The sequence below is a fragment of the Glycine soja genome, chromosome 5 (assembly GCF_004193775.1).
Source record: "Glycine soja cultivar W05 chromosome 5, ASM419377v2, whole genome shotgun sequence".
NCBI classification, from domain to species: domain Eukaryota; kingdom Viridiplantae; phylum Streptophyta; class Magnoliopsida; order Fabales; family Fabaceae; genus Glycine; species Glycine soja.
In genome coordinates this window covers 7,142,347-7,159,968 of record NC_041006.1, presented here as the reverse complement: position 1 = coordinate 7,159,968, position 17,622 = coordinate 7,142,347, and the positions used below count along the sequence as shown (strand labels likewise).

Sequence of the window (17,622 nt, the reverse complement as noted above, 5' to 3'; positions counted from 1 at the left end):
AACGTTAACATCGGTTTTTTAAAAAACCGATGTTAACTGTCAATAGTAACACATTCGTTAACATCGGTTTTTTACAAAAAAACTGATGTTAACTAACGTTGACATCGGTTTTTTCAAAAAACCGATGTTAACTGTCAACATTAACACATTCGTTAACATCGGTTTTTTGTAAAAACCGATGTTAACTTTCAACATTAATATACATTTTCTGGATGTAATTCATATTACCAACATCGGCTATTTATATAACCTAAATAACCGATGTTGAAAGTCATAAATAACCGATGTAGAAAGCATATTTTCTAATAGTTAACCATTTTTATATTTTTTAATATTATTATATAATATTTTGATTAATAAAAAATTTAGACATAAAAATTAAGATTTAAAAAATTATAAATCAATATAAATGACTAAATTATATGTTTTATTGATACAAAATTAATAATAAGACAAAATAATTGATATATATATATATATATATATGAAATATTTTATATATATATTTTTTTTATCTTAAAAAATAATTTAGATTAAATAAAAACTTTAAAAAAACTAAAAATTAAAAAAATTTAAGAAGAGATACTAGTTTTTTTGTCGATTCAACTCCGATTTTCACTAATTTTGGGCTGATTCACTGAATTCTTTACTGATTCTAAAATATTCTGATTTATAAGAGTGTTCAGACTAGACTGATTCTCAATTAAACCAATTGAATCCTAATATCCAATTTTCACAACATTGTCTAAAACACACAAAAACTAAGAAGAAACCGTAGAAGGGGACAAATACCCTTTCGCCACGTTCACAACAAGAAGAGGAGCATGAATATAAAACACAATTCCTTACTTCCATTGAAGACCATTCTTGGCGAAAGCATCAGCAGCGATGTTCCCCTCCCTGGGAATATACTGAAAAGTGAAAAGTGACATTCATATAATCTGAAATACTCCCACGTATAGCGTCCACAATATGGCTATAAGAATGGTCCTTGCGCACCCTTCATTGATCAATTTGACAGCATCTAAAGAATCAGAATGCATCTCTATGAAGTTGAATCCTCTTTCTCTGGCTAACCGAATCCCATGCAAGAAGGTTGACAACTCTGCTAACGACCCAAGTTACAAGTGAATCCTCAATAAATTCCAGCGCTATCTCTGAGTAGATCTCCATAAGACAAAATTGAAGTTTGATTTGATCTTACACATCAACATTAAGATGAATTGTATTTGCTCTAGGAAGGCACCATTTGACACTAAGTGCAATCCCTGCAGCTATGTTGCAAGTCTTGACAGACTCTTGAAAATTATTTGTATAAATAATCTCCTTCTGCAACTTGTTAATTTTCCCTACCATTTCTTGATGAGACCACTTTGTACCATGAAATACAAAGTAGTTTCTTCGTTGCCAAATAACATCCAGCACAATACCAAGAGTCCTTGGCCAATTTGGAGGAAAATATGTACCTCCTTTTAAATTTCTCATTAATTAACCACTTGGATTTGTCACCTGCAAAAAAAAAAAAAACGTTAGTAAAATTAGGAAGGATTCCCTTCCAAGCTTATCCACAAGGCTGCAGTCCCAAAGATAGTGGATCTCTGTCTCCTCATCCATCATGCACATAGGGCACATGGAAGATTCAACAATATATCTCTTCCACCTTGCAGTGTTTGTAGCAAGAGCACCCTTTGCTACTTTCCAATGAAAAGCTCACCCTCTTTCAAGACCCTTTTAACTCCAGACTAGGCGAAATAAAGGAATATCAATCTAATGGTGATTATTCGATATAACTCTATAACCACTCTTAACCTTATACCTTGTGTCATCAGAATCTTGCCAAATAAAAGAATCTTCTCCTTCATCGATACCACTAGGAGCATGATCCTTTACTACTAAGGGCCCGTTTGGATGTGGCCCAAAAGATCTTTTATTATCTTATCTACTGAAAAAAGATCTTTTTATTTTTTAAGAGTGTTTGGTTATTTTTTTTTTTTAGCTTTTACAAAAGCAAAAGCTCTCAGCAGATCTTCCTCTCAAGTTTAGATTCACAGCTTCTCAAATCTCCTTTTCGGGAATCTGATCCCAAAATAAGGCTTGGACAATAATGTCCTCAAGAAAATTTCAAAATGACAAGCATACCCTCCTCGTTTTTCTCTGAACCCTAAAATTTTCTCTCGTTCCTGAGAACTTGCGGTGCTGTGCCTTCCTCGGAATTTTTCTCCCATGCTTCCAATCTCCTTCGTCATCTCTTCCGATCATCCTTGGTCATCTCTTCCGATCATCCTTCGCCATTTTTTCTTCTTCCTTTGTTAGCATCACAGGTTCTTCATTAATTTCTTTTTCTTCTCAATATTGTTATGGATTAGGGTTATGCTTTTGTTTGTTTCATTAAGCTTGTGAAATGTCTCTCAATCAAGTTCCTGTGAAAAGAAAGAAAGCAGAATGGTGTGATAAGAATACTGAGATTATGTTGAAAGTGTACATAGAAGAGGTGAATGCTGGAAATAAACCTCAGAACCATTTCACTAAGCTTGGTTGGGCAAATATTGCAGAAAAGTTCAATAAGGCAACAAATTTGAGATATGAATATAAACAATTCAGAAATAGGTGGGATTCTTTGAAAAAGGAATGCCAATTATGGGCTAAGCTTATTGGGAATGACACAGGTCTTGGCTGGGATGGGGAGAAGAAAACCATTGCAGCTAGTGATGAATGGTGGGAAGCCAAAATTCAGGTATTTGTTATTCAACAAAAATAGAGTTTTTGTGCATTTTTGTTTTTATTTTGCTTCATCTCTGTATATCATCACAACTTCAGAGGCTTGGTTCTAGGATTCAACTTCCAAAGGCTTACTTACTCTAATATATCTCTGATTCAAATTGTTCTGTGAGTTTTCCTGTTTTAGTCTGAGGCTTTGAGCTTTGTTTGATAGATATGCCAAAGGCAAATTGCAGTTTCTAATTTGTTGAAACTACAAAGATTGAGTTTAGAACTGATAGAAGAGTTACTGTGTGTATCAAACTAGCATTAGAATTGGTTATGAGTGTTTGTTTTTCACGTTCTTAGTTCTTATACACTACTAGAAACTAGAAAGAAGTGATTGGAATTTCAATTACCATTGTTGGTTTAGAGGGCAGAGGCTCCATTGAGTTAAAAGAATTATATTGTTGTATGTGATTCATATTTAGGTGCAGAATTGGTTATGGCTGCAGAATTTTTAAATGCTTAATATTAAGGTGCAGATTCTCAATTTCACTTCTGCTTCTCTTCTTTATATTGTTGTATGTGATTCATTACATTGCACGGTTGCCAGATTGGCCACGCTTTGTTCAGTGTATTCAGCAAATTATTAAAGAGTAGAACTCTGAATTCTCTGCTCTGAGAGATGTTAAAGTTGGTTGTTTCTGCGTCTCCTCTTCGTTTGCAGTTATCCTCTCACCATTCCATGTCGTTAAATCTACCACATTCTGCCAATTCATTAGAGTGAGTGGCAGGTTTCCATGTAGAACTAAAAAACAAAGCACACTTCAAATCTTAGATAATTAATTGTGGCATCCTCCAAAAATCTTTTAAAAACATAAAATAAAATAAACCAAATCATCTTTGGACTTTTCTGAACCTTTTCCTTTTCCTTTTATGGCACCATAAGTTGGTTCCATATATAATTTTATTCAATATTTTGGTACTGTCACTGTCACATGTATCTTTCACCACATGTGGGGTTAATAACAATTCCAATTTTTATCATATATTCAAAGTCTATTTCCCTATTCATTCTATTTAATTTATTCTTTAGCTTTCCTTTGATTTATCCTTTCTTTTCTTTCTTTGCTGTTACTGGTTGATTTGGATCATGCTCATGTCCTCCAAGGTAATTGATTGCTTGCTTCTTATTTTGTTTTTCATCTCTCCTCTTCCCTCCCTCTCTTAACACCGGTTAGATTCATGGGGAAATATATTTTAAAAAAATAAAGTATATAAATAAGTTACTTCGTTAACAGCTTGTGCATATTCAGAATCTAGAACAAAATTTGTATCTTAAGCATAGATGCGGTATTTTGATCTTTTATGAGCATACTCATCAGTGATGGTAAATTTGAAGAGTGGTTCTAGTTAAGGAGTTTTAGTCCCCAAAAATCCCTTTCTTAACTGAATTTCAGGTGGTCTTCAGGATTTTTCTTAAAAATTTCATGACAAGAGGCTTTATTTTGCCATGTTCTTATGTTGCTTAATTTCAAGCACATACCTTCCAACAGATATGGAAACCGGGAAAGAATCTTCTAACATGGTGTGAAAATTTGGTTTTTTTGTACTCTAATTTGCTGCTGCATATAAAGCAAAATCATGTGATTCAGCACCGAAATTCTGATACTTAAGTGTTTTACTAGGATGTTGTAGGATAATTAACAAGTAGGCTACCACACGATCCTAGAGTTGCATTTCAAATTTGGAAATATTGGAAAGTCTGGTTGGTTCTCTTTGATGTTGTATATTTAACTCATACTCATAAATCTTTGTACTTTGTATTCTACGTAAGTATGTAATAGAGTTTAGACTTGACAGATTTGCCCTTAGCATGGCTGTCTAGGAAATTGGGATCCGAGTTTTATGTGTGTTTAGGAATTAGCATTTTGATTGTTTTACCACTGACATATGATCCTCTGGGAATAGATTCAGCAATTTCTAACTGATTTCAACTAATAGTAAGGAGTGCATTTAAAAGAGTGGGTAGTGTGTTTACTAATTCACTTATGGCAATAATTTATTCTGTGCTGTAAAAATTATCCTGTTACATTTGTGGGCTGAGAATGTGTTAGCTTGTAGGTAACATACACGTAACATGGAAAAAGAGTGAGCAGGTGTTAGATTTAAAACCTTCATGCTTTATTATGGTTTAACTCTTAAAGATTCATCTTGTCATACATAATGGTTATTTTGTCAACTTGTCATATTTAATATATAATAAGGGTGATTAATGCTAGAGAAACTACTAGTACTATGCTGAAAATCATAAGATTTTCCCCTTGAGTTGGTATTATTTAATTTTCACTCATAGTTAATGCCTATAATTAAGCAACATAATTAATGCCTATAATTAAACTTAAAACTAGTCTAGACTCAACTACACAAGTTTTGGCTTATGAATGAATTGCCTTTCAACTAAATGATTTAACAGAAAATAGTGCAGAGCTACAAATTGTTCAAGATGAGGGAGACATAACATTATTATTAACCCCAAACACTCTCAAATCATTATGTTTACTGTTTAAGCAACACATTACAGCTAAAAAATTGCTCACTTTTTCTTAAATCCTCACTATAAAATGAGTTGTAGTGAAGCATAAGAGTATCCAATTTTTACAGGTACATGTATAAGAATATTTTTGCTACTGCATATGCTAGTGAAGCATGTACTGCTAAATATTAATAAATGGCATCAACGTGGACTAGAATGTGTACAGTACAGAGCATAAATAAATAGGTTGACTCAACACTCTACACCAAGAAGTAATACTTAGAAGCCATAATAAAAACACAATTCTCTTGAAATATTAATTTAGGAATTGAAGGACGCCTTTGAGGCAAAGCAATCTAGAAAGTGCAAACAATTACTATGAATCTTATTATGTTCAAACAATTGATATTTTATTCTCAACTCACCAATGCACCTCTTACATCTTAGACTCAAATTAACCACACGCACGACTTCCCAACTCACTGATATATGTTTTTTTTCCTAATTCAAACACTTATGGTTGATATCTTACTATCAAAGTCACCACTCTGCTCTTCTGACTCCCGAAATGAATGATCCTACTTAATTCTCACAAGATTCTGATGCATGGTTTGATGAGGTATATATATATATATATATATATATATATAAGACTACCCTACTTTTACTTTGCTGCTTTTTTGGTCCAAAATTCAAACCTTGCAAGTTATGCTTGTTATATATATATGCTACACTTTGATTTTTAACTTCTGTGACTTAAAAATGCTTGTTTTCCCTTCTAGTTTCTCTCATTAGCCACTTCCTACTCATGAATGGGATCAAAGGAAGATCTTTTTTTTTTTGTTTGACATGTCAACTGATTGCCTCAGCTTCCCACACCACTCATGCTGCTGCTTCTTCTTTCTTGTTAGCTTTTAGTGATGTTAGTATTGCCAGCCTAGCCTACTACTCAATATGCTCTATGTAGTTCATGATGTGTCTTAGTACTAGCTATATCTAATATGCTTTTTTTCCATCACTATTGATACCTTTACAAACTCTGTGGCTTTGTGCATCATTGCGAATATGCTTGAAGCTGTGCACAGATTATCAAACTGTAATGTTGAGATCATAGTATAATTGCATTGCACCTCCGCTTTGTGTATGCCATGAGCTTTGTTACTGGTCTATTTTTCTCTGACATTAGAACATTTTCTTCACTATACAAACAGTAACATTTGCATGGAAGTAAAGATTCTTGTTGAAGATGCAAGAGGAAAAATTGATGATCATATATACGAATGGAACTTATTTTGACTGAATTGAACATCTGGTCTAAACTGCGGTTGCAGGATTTGATCAAAGTTTTTCTCTGGTTACAGGATTGGTTTTGCATGTTGAGTCAGCAATTGAGTAGTGGTTCTTTGTGTGATTAGAGCTCTTGTTCTGGTTTTCTCAGTATTTTAGATAGCTTAATGTTTAATGGATGATTGATGTGGATTATTTTTAATGGAACGAAATAATTTGTTTTGCTTCATTGCTTTCCTTGTGAGCATATGGTAGGACCTGTTCTATAAATATTCTTGGTTTGTGACAGCTTTAATGTGTTGGGTAGTTGGTAGGCACGTAGCTTTTATGGTATGACTTTTTGTAAATATGGGATTTTGAGTTATAATATTTGAAAGCAATACATGCGCCTTATTGTTAGACAATGGCATTATATTGAGAATTGTCAGGTTGTTGTTAGGAGGACTTATATTATTCCACAGGTTAACATATGCAAAAATTCATATTAGATTAGCTTTTGCTTAATTTAAATTATATAGGAATGTCAACCTTACCAAATATATTATAATGAGATTGATTTTTATCTCTTAATTCTCATGCCAAATATATATTATAATTCTTATTTTTTATTTTATAGGAGGATCCTGAAGTAGCAAAGTTTAGAGAGCAAGGCCTCAAATTCTTACCTGAGATGGAATTCCTTTTTAAGGGTACTATTGCTACTGGTTTTGCAGCATATGCACCATCTGAGGATTCAAGACAATATGAAGGATTCAACACAAGAACAGAAGAGACAAATGATAACATTGATGATAACACTGACATGGAAGTGAATGAGCCTGAGATAGACACGACAACTCAGAACACGTCTTCGGCAAAGGAAAATGGACAGAGGAAGAGAGGGTGATAAAAGAATTGGGGTTGCTGCCAAGCTTTCCTCACAATTAGATCGTATTATTCAAACATTTGAATCTAGTGTATCTGCTCAAGACCCAACTAGTATTACTGCATGTGTAGCAAAGTTGAAAGATCTACCAGGACTTGAGTGTGGGAGTGAACTATTTTACAAAGCCACTAAACTTATGAAAAAAAGGGCAAACATGATCACCTTTGTTGCTTTAGAAGAGCCTGAGCTACAACTTGGATGGATCAAATCTGAAACTTAAGCACAAATTCCTTAATTTCTCCTCTATTTGATATCATTGACACTTGCTAGTTTTGCTTGGTTATGAACCTTGGTTGTGTTATGGATCTTAGTTTTTAATTTTAGTTATGTCATGGATCTTTGATTTTAATTTTGGTTATGTTATGGATATTAGTTATGGTTTGGCTCTTGATTTTTTTATTTTCAGTTGTGTTATGATTTTTTTTCCTTCTACAGGATGTCTTCATCATTATCATCAAATGACTCATCACTATCATCAAATGACTCTTCATCTAACGATGACGATCACATTACGAAGAACAAAGTGTTGATGTTTGCTGTAGCTAATGTTACCAATTACTTCATGAAATATGTTGTGAAAAATCCATGTAGAGATTCAAGCATGACAGGCCATCATTGGGTATCTGAAATTCTAAATGGTCATCCAATATGTTGTTATCAGATGTTTAGAATGAAGAAACTTGTCTTTCTTGAATTATGTGATATCTTGGAAACCAAGTACAACTTAAAGAAAACTCGAAATGTCAGCATTTATGAGCAAGTTGGCTTGTTTTTATACATGTTGAGTCAACCAGGTTCTGTTCGTAATTGTGAGGAAAGATTTCAACATTCAGGTGAAACAATATCTAGACATTTCCATAATGTCTTAGAAGTTGTGTGTATGTTTGCAAAGGATATAATTAAGCCTGTTGATCCATCATTTAGGGATACTCCTGATGAGATTCTAAAAGATGCTAGATATCGCCCTTACTTTAGGGATTGTATTGGTGCAATAGATGGTACTCATATACGAGTTTGTGTTCCCTTTCATCTACAAGGAGTCTATATTGGTCGGAAAGGCTACACTACCACTAATGTCATGGCTGTTTGTGACTTTAGCATGTGTTTCACTTTTGTTTGGGCAGGTTGGGAAGGTTCTGCACATGATACTAAGATATTTATGGAGGCTTTACATAAGCCTGCATTGCATTTTCCACATCCTCCTCAAGGTACTTAAAATTTATATATTATAAATATATGTATCATTATAATTTTGTGTTCTAACATGCTCTATTGTTTTATTCTTTAGGTAAATATTATCTTGTTGATTCTGGTTACCCTACTTTTATGGGTTTTCTAGGACCGTACAAGAAAACTAGGTATCATCTCCCGCAATTTAGAATTGGGCCTAGAATCAGGGGAAGAGTTGAAGTTTTTAATTATTATCATTCTAGTCTTCGAAGTACAATTGAACGTGCATTTGGTTTATGTAAAGCAAGATGGAAGATATTGGGTAATATGCCACCTTTTGCTTTGAAGACACAAAACCAAATCATTGTTGCTTGCATGGCTATACATAACTTCATTCAAAGAAATGACAAGAGTGATGGAGAATTTGATTCGCTAGATGAAGATAATGAAAATATAGATAGTGATGAAGATGAAAGTGAAGTTGGTCCTAGTATTACAACATGGGAAGAACCGGATGCTCAAAGTACTCTACAAATGGAACGATTTAGAGAATCTTTGAAGAATATGTTTCCAACACGTATTTAATTTCTTTATTTTTTAATACTACAAGGTTGCATGTTTATGGTATGGGTACATTTGAACAATTTTATATTGAAAGACATTATTGATCGTATTATCACCAAGTTAATGATATTTTATATTTTGTTATAAATTATAATTACATAGATAATAATTAAATTATAAACTAGAATGTATGTGACCACATTACTAAAACAATAAATTAATTAGATTTTAAATATGAAAAGTAATTATGTAGAAAGGTGTATAACTATATTTTTATGAGATACATTTATTTTATTTTTATAAAAATAATTATTTTTTAATCAAAATTTCTAGAAAATATATAACAATATTTTAAATATAATGATAAAGTTAAAATATTTTTATAAATGAAATAGAAGAAGAAAATAATTTTTATTATTTTTAATAATATTTAATTATTTAAGGCATTTAATAATTATATAATAATGTTTAAGTATTTAATTATTAGTTTTAATAATGTCAAAGCATATAATATCCTTTTTGGTAATTTTAATTATGCAAAAGATCTTCTACAATTTCATCCAAACACCATATTAATTTAAATAAGCACTTAAGAGTTTATCATCCAAACATCAAATTAACTTATGTAAAAGTAACTTTTCAGATAAGAGCTTCTTGGATAAGTTCTTTCTCTATAAGGTCTTTTACAATAGTGCATCCAAACAGGCCCTATGTCCTTCACAATCCCGGGGAAACTATTGCATAAATACTCATCTTGCCAATCATTTTCTTCGGGGAAAAACGCCTCCACAGAAATTGAGTAGTCATCAATATCCAGTAATCGTACAACCACCTTTTTTAACTGGCCAATCTCCTTTATCCACCAATGCCCTCAGAATTTAATATTCCTTCCATTAGTGACACTCCATAGACAATTTGGTTCAAACACGTCCCAAATGACCTTAACACTACTACAAAAATTACTTTTTACTGAAAAATCGACTTAGAAAGAAACACAGTAATATTTTTGTAAATAAATGCAACAACTATATAACGGTTTTGCAAAAACCATCTTAAAAGGTTGTCATTCTAAGATGATTTTTATAAAATCGTCTTAGAATAATTTTTACTGTTTTTAATATTTTATTTCTCCTTCCACTCTTTCGCACTCTCACTCTTCAACTTTCCCTCTCACTCTTTGACTCCCCCAAGCCATCACAAGAGGGACCAAGGCCACCTCTCTGTCAACGCTTCCAAGAGCAAATCCAACACCTCAATTTCACCAAAAGCTGGTTATTCCTTCAACGCCAGCAAAGATGAAAGTGAAACCACAATGTTCGCTTTTCACTCTCTTTCCGCATAGCATAAATAAAAACCATTCTTCCTCTTCTCCACCATCCAATTTCCCCCTTCGTTCTTCAGCTGATGACGACATCATTTGGACCAACCACCACCTTAGCGTCGCTCAAGGACCACAAAGTTCAGATCCCAAGCTTCCATGGCTTGAGGTCTGGCTCCGCCTCTGCTCTCGCCCGCAATGCCCTCTCCCTTCCTTCATTGTTGAATACTAGCGAGAATAAGGACGTGAGGAAAGAAATTGATAGCACGTATAGTAAAAGGTGAGAAAGAGAGACAACAGTGTGAATAAGATTTCTTGTCAGCGACTGTGCAACTTCATTTGAGTTCCAACGAATGAGATTTCTTGGTTATCATTCAACTGGGCTATTATCTACATGTTTAATCATAAAATATTTATATTTTTTGTTTGTTTTCAATTAACTTGGTGGATGTACCGTTTATTAATTTTGTTGACTTTTTCTTCTAATGAAATGATGCCTTATTTTCCTTTTTCTTCCTTTTGGACCCATGTATTGCCTTCTTTGAGAGAGAAGCACGATGAATTTATGTTGAAAGAACCTATGAAGAGATGGGCGAACCATAAAATTGTGGTTCGGTGGCTTTCTCGATTCTTTCCTATTTGTATCGAGACTTTATTGCTCAGTTCTTTGAGAGAGAAGCACGATGATTTGCTTCCGTGATTTGGTAACATTACAATGAACCTTTTGTTATGCCGCGATAATTCTTTCAATTAGTCTTGTACATGTTATAAATAAAGACAAACTCTGTAGTGCTAGTGAAAATTGGATGGCTTTCCTATTATTTTCATTTCATTTAATGCAACTTCATTAGAAAAATAAATTCATGGGTTTTATTATTTGTAGGTTTACAAGGAACTAAATGTGAAAGTTAGAGATGCAATTATTTCACTTGTATGTTTTTCTTCCTTAGTATGCTAGATTTCCCATGTTTATAAATTTAGATCAATTAACAAATCCATTTTTGTTTATAAAGATTGATTAAGAATGGGAGGGAAAGCAGATTGATCGAGATCTATTAAAGAATGTATTAGGCATATTTGTTGAAATTGGAATGGGGCAAATGGATCACTATGAGAATGATTTTGAAGCTGCCATACTCAAAGACACTTCTTCTTATTATTCTTAAAAGGCTTCAAATTAGATCCTAGAAGATTCTTGTTCTAATTATATGCTCAAGGTGCGGCTTCTCATTTACGCTTACTGTAACTTGGTTTCTTCATTTGCATGACTTTTTTGTCCCTATTTGATCTTTATGTCTTTTATTACATGTTGAAGAGTGCTTAAAACGAGAGAAAGATAGGGTTGCTCATTACTTGCACTCTAGTAGTGAGCCAAAGTTATTAGAGGTTTGTTATTGACTTTATGATATTATTTCAGCTATTTGGTTTTCTGTTGTGCACGATGGTGTATTGTTATACAACTTCTAAAATTTTTCAATGGTTATAATGGTTTCTTTTGTTTGACTCATTTATAGTTTCTAAACTTTTTCTCGTCTTTTCTTTTGTTCTTCTAGAAATTTCTCGTTTAGAAAGTTCAAGATGAGTTGCTATCTATGTATGCAAACCAACTCCTTGAGAAAGAACACTCTGGATGTCATGCTTTACTTAGAAATGATAAGGTACTCATGAAACTCTATTTACTTGTTATGCGTACAATATTTTTAACCAAGAGTATGTTGTTCTCACCACATGTGTTCCTTTAAATGCTTAGGTTGAAGACTTGTCAAGAATGTTTAGGCTATTCTCTAAAATACCTTGAGGCTTAGATCCTATTTCCAGTATAGTTAAACAGGTTGGTCATGTTGAACCTATCTTTATGGTTTTTCCCCCTTTTATATATGTCAATGTCAATATTGGGCTCTCATGTTCTGCTTGCTTTCTTGCTCACTACTTATCTTTCTCTCTTCCCTTTCCCCCAACATGTTACCACTGAAGGTATGGCTTTGGTGAAGCAGGTTAAAGATGCAGCCAGCAACAAAAAGGTGAATGGTTTACAAGATTTTGAAGTTGTTTTCTTGACAAGGTGATGTATTAATTTCCTCTTTTACTTGTGATTTTCTTAATGCTGAAGTTATGAATGATGTCATATTTTGGGAGCAATTTGCTTTGTTACTGCCCTTTTTATTTTGTCCTTTTAAATGAAAATGTCTACAAGCAAAAAAAAAAGGATATTATAGGTCTGCAGAAGCAGGCAATAAAAAATTTTTTTTATTAATTTAACTGAATTTTTTATTCATTTGTGGAAATTAAAATTAGTCTCTTGCTTCAGGTTTTTGTTCAGAAGGTGATTGATCTACGTGATAAGTAGCTGGCATATGTGAATGATTGTTTCCAGAATCACACTCATTTCCACAAGGTCTTGTTTTGAATAGAAAGTAGCTTTACAATTATGGATTGATATGTGTGCATGCAAATCTAATGTTTTAATCATATAGGCTCTTAAAGAGGCTTTTAAGGTCTTTTGCAACAAAGGTGTTGTTGGAAGTTCAAGTGTAGAATTGCTTGTCTCCTTCTATGATAACATTCTTAAGAAAGTAGGAAGGGAAAAATTAAGTGATGAAGCAATTGAAGAAACTCTTGAAAAGGTCTGCATTATTCTTGATGTTCCACATATAGTTCTATAAACATGATTTAAGTTGCTTGCCTATATTAGTAACAAAGACTTGTTTGTTGAATTCTATAGGTAAGATAAAAGGGGAGGAAAATTTGTGTGATGATTACCAAGTTGGATATGCTTGGCGAAAAAGGAATTTATATTGCTTGGTTGGTGTTTCAATCTTTATCTTCCACTGTGTTGTAAAAATTACTTCCACTAATCCTTGGTTGTTTCTGACAATTAAATGTGCTTTGTAGCATGTGTTTCCTTGGTTTTGGTGATACAATACCAATAATGGGCCTTCATTATTTTGGGAGTTGGTCCTTAACATAATATCAGAGGCATGTATGATCATTTGGTTAGGAGTCAATCCTTGGCATCCGTATTGCTCTAGTTGAATCTTGGCATTGCCCATGTTTCAAACCCAAAATGATCTTACTTATGTTGGCATGTTAAAAGATATAAAACTAATATTTGGTCTTTACCTAACACTTTAAGCTATAAGGAGAATTGGTCCTTAATTTAATTCATGTTTACTTGAAAGTGTGATGAATATTTTTGGAAAAGATTAAAAATCGAGATGAATGGGTAGCTAAAATGAAATTGATAATGGTGGGGTAAAATATGGAAATAAAGAGATAAAATGGAGTGCAATTATTTCAAAAAGAAAAATTATCTTAGTTTTATTCTACTTTTATGCCTCTAGACCTTTTATCATTTTTTCTAAATGACATTATAACATGTTTACTTCTTGCTTGGTTGGTTTTAGGAAGAAGCTTGCTCGAAGGCCTCTCTTTGACAAAAGTGCCAATGATGATCATGAGCGAAGTATTTTGAAAAAATTGAAGCAACAATGTGGTGGATAGTTTACCTCAAAGATGGAAGGAATGGTCAGCTATTTCTAATCTCCGTAAACAGAAGCTGATATGCTATAATGAGCGTTTTGGTGAGTTGATAAAAGAAAATTTAAATGCTTTTGCTTTGCTATCAGGTTACAGAATTTACACTGGCAAAGAAGAGTCAAACTAGCTTTGAGGATTATCTAATCAATAATCCCAATGCAGACCCTGGCGCATAGACTTGACAGTTACTGCCCTATAATGCTAAAACAATGCAACCCATCTTGGAGACGAGATTGGTAGTTTATTATTTCTTCTCTTGATCTAAAATTCATTAGTATGTGCCTAGAGCTGGCATTCTCCTTCTTATTGTCTTGCATTATTTCTTCCATTCTTTCTCATTAAATTGGGGAGAAGATGATTAAAAAAATTGTATAGTGTGGTTTGGCCATGCAAGAAGGCTATAAAGGCTTGAATGTTGTTGCTTTATTAATATTGTTTGTTAATTCTAATTGTTTTGACTAGAAATAACCCATGATAGTTATCTAAGTTGTAAGAAGTGGATTTTCTACAAAATTTTGCAAATTAATGTAAGGAAATTGCCTCCCTAGAAACTATGAATGATTATTTATCTGCTTTGTACAGTCTGTCTAACTTATAATATTTTTAATTTTTTAATTTTTTTAAAAAAGACATTTTAAAATGATTTTCTAAAAAACCGTCTTAGAATCCTCATTTTTTTTTATAAAAAAAAGACATTCCAAAATGATTATCTGAAAAAGTGTCTTAGAAAGTCAACTTTCTAAGATTGTTTTTTTTTGGAAAACCGTCTTAGAATCCTCAATTTTTTATTTTTTTTTATAAAAAAAGGACATTCTAAAATGGTTTTCAAGTCAACAATGTCTTAGAAAAATTGTTATTCTAAGATGATTTTAACTTGAAAATTGTCTTAAAACGATACCTTTCTAAGACAGTTATTTACCAGAAAACTGTCTTAAAATGATATATTTTATAAGATAGTTTTTTAGGAACCGTCATGGACAACCTTAACTTTCCACAACATTGGCTTCAAAGATGATTTTGAACCATCTTTGAATGTATAAAATAACCATCATTGATTAACATTTTTCCAATAGTGTAATAGCATTCCACAAATTCAATCCTGGTTTTTTCTTATCAATATGGGGGAAAATATTATCACCACAACCATATTTCCATTTGAGAACTTCTATCCATAAATCATCATTTTTTGTGCTCAATTAAAAGGCTATTTTTTTTTCATAAAAGAGTGACTAACAAACTTGGTTTGCCTTAGTCCAAGGCCCCTTGCATTTTTGGCTTACAAAGGGATTTCCAAGACACCCAATGGATCCTCCTATTACCTTCAAAATCTCCCATAAGAAATTCCTATAAATTTGATCCAACTTTTCACACGCATTCCTAAGCACAAAATCGGACTGCATGGTATACATAGGCATAATACTTAAAACTGACTTAATAAGATTAAGCCTACTGACAAATAGCAAGGTTCTAGCTTTCTAGACACTCAATCTTTGCTAGACTTTATCAATGACTAGATTGTAAGTTTGTTTAGTAACTCCCTGATGAAGTTAAATACTAAGATACTTACCCTGGTCATCTATACTTTTAAATCCCAACCCCTAAAAAATGTCTTGTCCCATTCTCCCATTAACATTCTTAGAGAAAAACACTCTAGTTTTCTCCTTACTCACTTTTTCTCCCAAGTTCTCTCAAAAGAAGTCCAAGCAAGCAGTAATCACCTCCACTTGATCCATTGAAGCTTATGCAAACAAGAAGATATCATATGCAAAAGCTAGATGAGACAACAATGAACGTTTTCTGCCTAACTGAATAGGCTTCCACATCTTATTCTCCACCGCCACATAGATAATATGACTTAACCTCTCCATACAAATGGCACAAAGGTAAAGGGATATGGGATCCCCTTGTCTGATACTCCTAGTAGAATTTTCAAGCATTTCCCTATTCCACAACATCTAAAAAAAAGGCTGCAGAGATACAAGAACAAATAGAATGGATAAAAGAATCAGGCAAACCCATCTCCTTAAGCGAATAAACAATGAAATTCTAGTTAAGTCTATCATCTATTTTTCCAAGTCAATCTTAATGGTCATCCACCCTTTCTTTCCTCTTCTATTTTTCATTGTGCGAACCACCTCCTGCGTAATACTAATATTATCTATATTATGCCTTCTAGGAACAAAGCTACACTGATTCAGACTTACAATTTTCTCCATAACCCCTCTCAATCTACAAGTCAACACCTTTGTTAATGTTTTATAAGAAAAATTACACAAACTTATAGGCCCAATATTGATAAGAATATTTACTACTTCTTGAAGCTTAATCTCTTTCACGGATACTGAAAAAAAAGCACTCTCACAACCATTTATGTAACTATGATTATGCAACACTTATGAGGAATAAATATGTATATCCAAGACTCAATCCATCGACCATCATGTAACTAATTCTAGTTCTAATAATAAAGTATTATTATAGTTTCATTATGATATTCAACTATAATAAAGTTGATTTGACAAGGTCTTTGATTTTAAATGATGGACTTGTTATCATAATAGAAATTATGATAATGCGAAATAAGTCTTTTATAATTTTAATCTAAATTGTTCTTTATCATGAGATTATTGTTAATTGGATAAAAATTAATATATCTCATTTATCAATTTACACATATAGATTATGGACATGTGAATGTCATCATTGAACTGACTCAATTGAGAATTTCTAATGGTTAACATTACCTTAATCTATCAATAGGAAGTTCACAAGAAGAAATATAATAATAGTTTTCTTTGACAAATTATCATAGTAATTGACAAGTTATTTATAATATTTTAATTTCGAACATCTAATGTCTTAAGGCACTAGTTGAATGGACCTTGAATATGATTAAATACTTGTAGGGTTAATGATGAATCAAGAAGGAATCCATCAACTCTTGACAATGAGTTTGATCTCTATGATATAATTAAGACCTTGGCCAAAAAAATTAAATGAAGAAAAAATGAGTTGCTTAATTCATTTACTGATTAAATATAATGCGTTAACTTATTAGAGTTTGATAGTAATATCATACTCTAGAGTTAACTTAGAGCTGCAAATGATGGAAGAAAATATTATATTATTCTTTTATTGGTTTTTGAAGCTAAAAGATGTTATTTCATGTTGTCTGGAGGTTAAGGAGTGTTGCTAGTTGCTTACCTTGATTAGTAACTTAATTATAATTAATTTACTGTTGATTTAATATTGAACCTACAAGGTCACACACAAACAAGTGTTCAAATTTTGCATAAGAAAATAATTTATTTGATAATTAAATTAGAGAATTTCATTTAAGAAAATAAATATTTTAGTGGAATATTATTATATTTTTTGCTAACACCAAGAATATAACTAAGATTTTTTCTTAAATGTGAAAGTTGTCCATAAAAAATAGCACCAAATTCTATTGTTACACATAAGGATTAAATCATGTGATTAGTTACTATAATTAATCACGCAATTATTTAGAAAGTATCTTTGCCTTAAATCAGGAAGGTTCTTATAATAAAGAGATATGTGATTTTAAATCTAATATCTCCT

The 17,622-nt window shown here is 32.3% G+C and overlaps 1 protein-coding gene and 1 pseudogene across 3 annotated transcripts; both read left to right on the top strand.

Annotated features, from left to right (window-relative positions):
* Positions 1-594: 594 nt before the first annotated feature.
* LOC114412252 (L10-interacting MYB domain-containing protein-like) lies at positions 595-9,317 on the top strand. 3 transcript variants are annotated; one of them, XM_028376069.1, is made up of 3 exons: positions 595-2,734; positions 7,140-8,656; positions 8,737-9,317. In XM_028376069.1, the coding sequence occupies exons 2-3, from the start codon at positions 7,885-7,887 to the stop codon at positions 9,201-9,203; spliced, it is 1,239 nt and encodes a 412-aa protein (XP_028231870.1). In that variant the 5' UTR covers positions 595-2,734; positions 7,140-7,884; the 3' UTR covers positions 9,204-9,317. The 3 variants fall into 3 exon arrangements, with proteins under 3 accessions (XP_028231870.1, XP_028231871.1, XP_028231869.1); XM_028376068.1 differs by lacking the exon at positions 595-2,734 and adding an exon at positions 3,789-3,871; XM_028376070.1 differs by lacking the exon at positions 8,737-9,317 and having other exon boundaries at positions 2,032-2,734; positions 7,140-7,847.
* Positions 9,318-10,991: 1,674 nt separating this feature from the next.
* Positions 10,992-14,236, top strand: LOC114411083 (annotated as a pseudogene).
* The last annotated feature ends 3,386 nt before the right edge of the window (positions 14,237-17,622 follow it).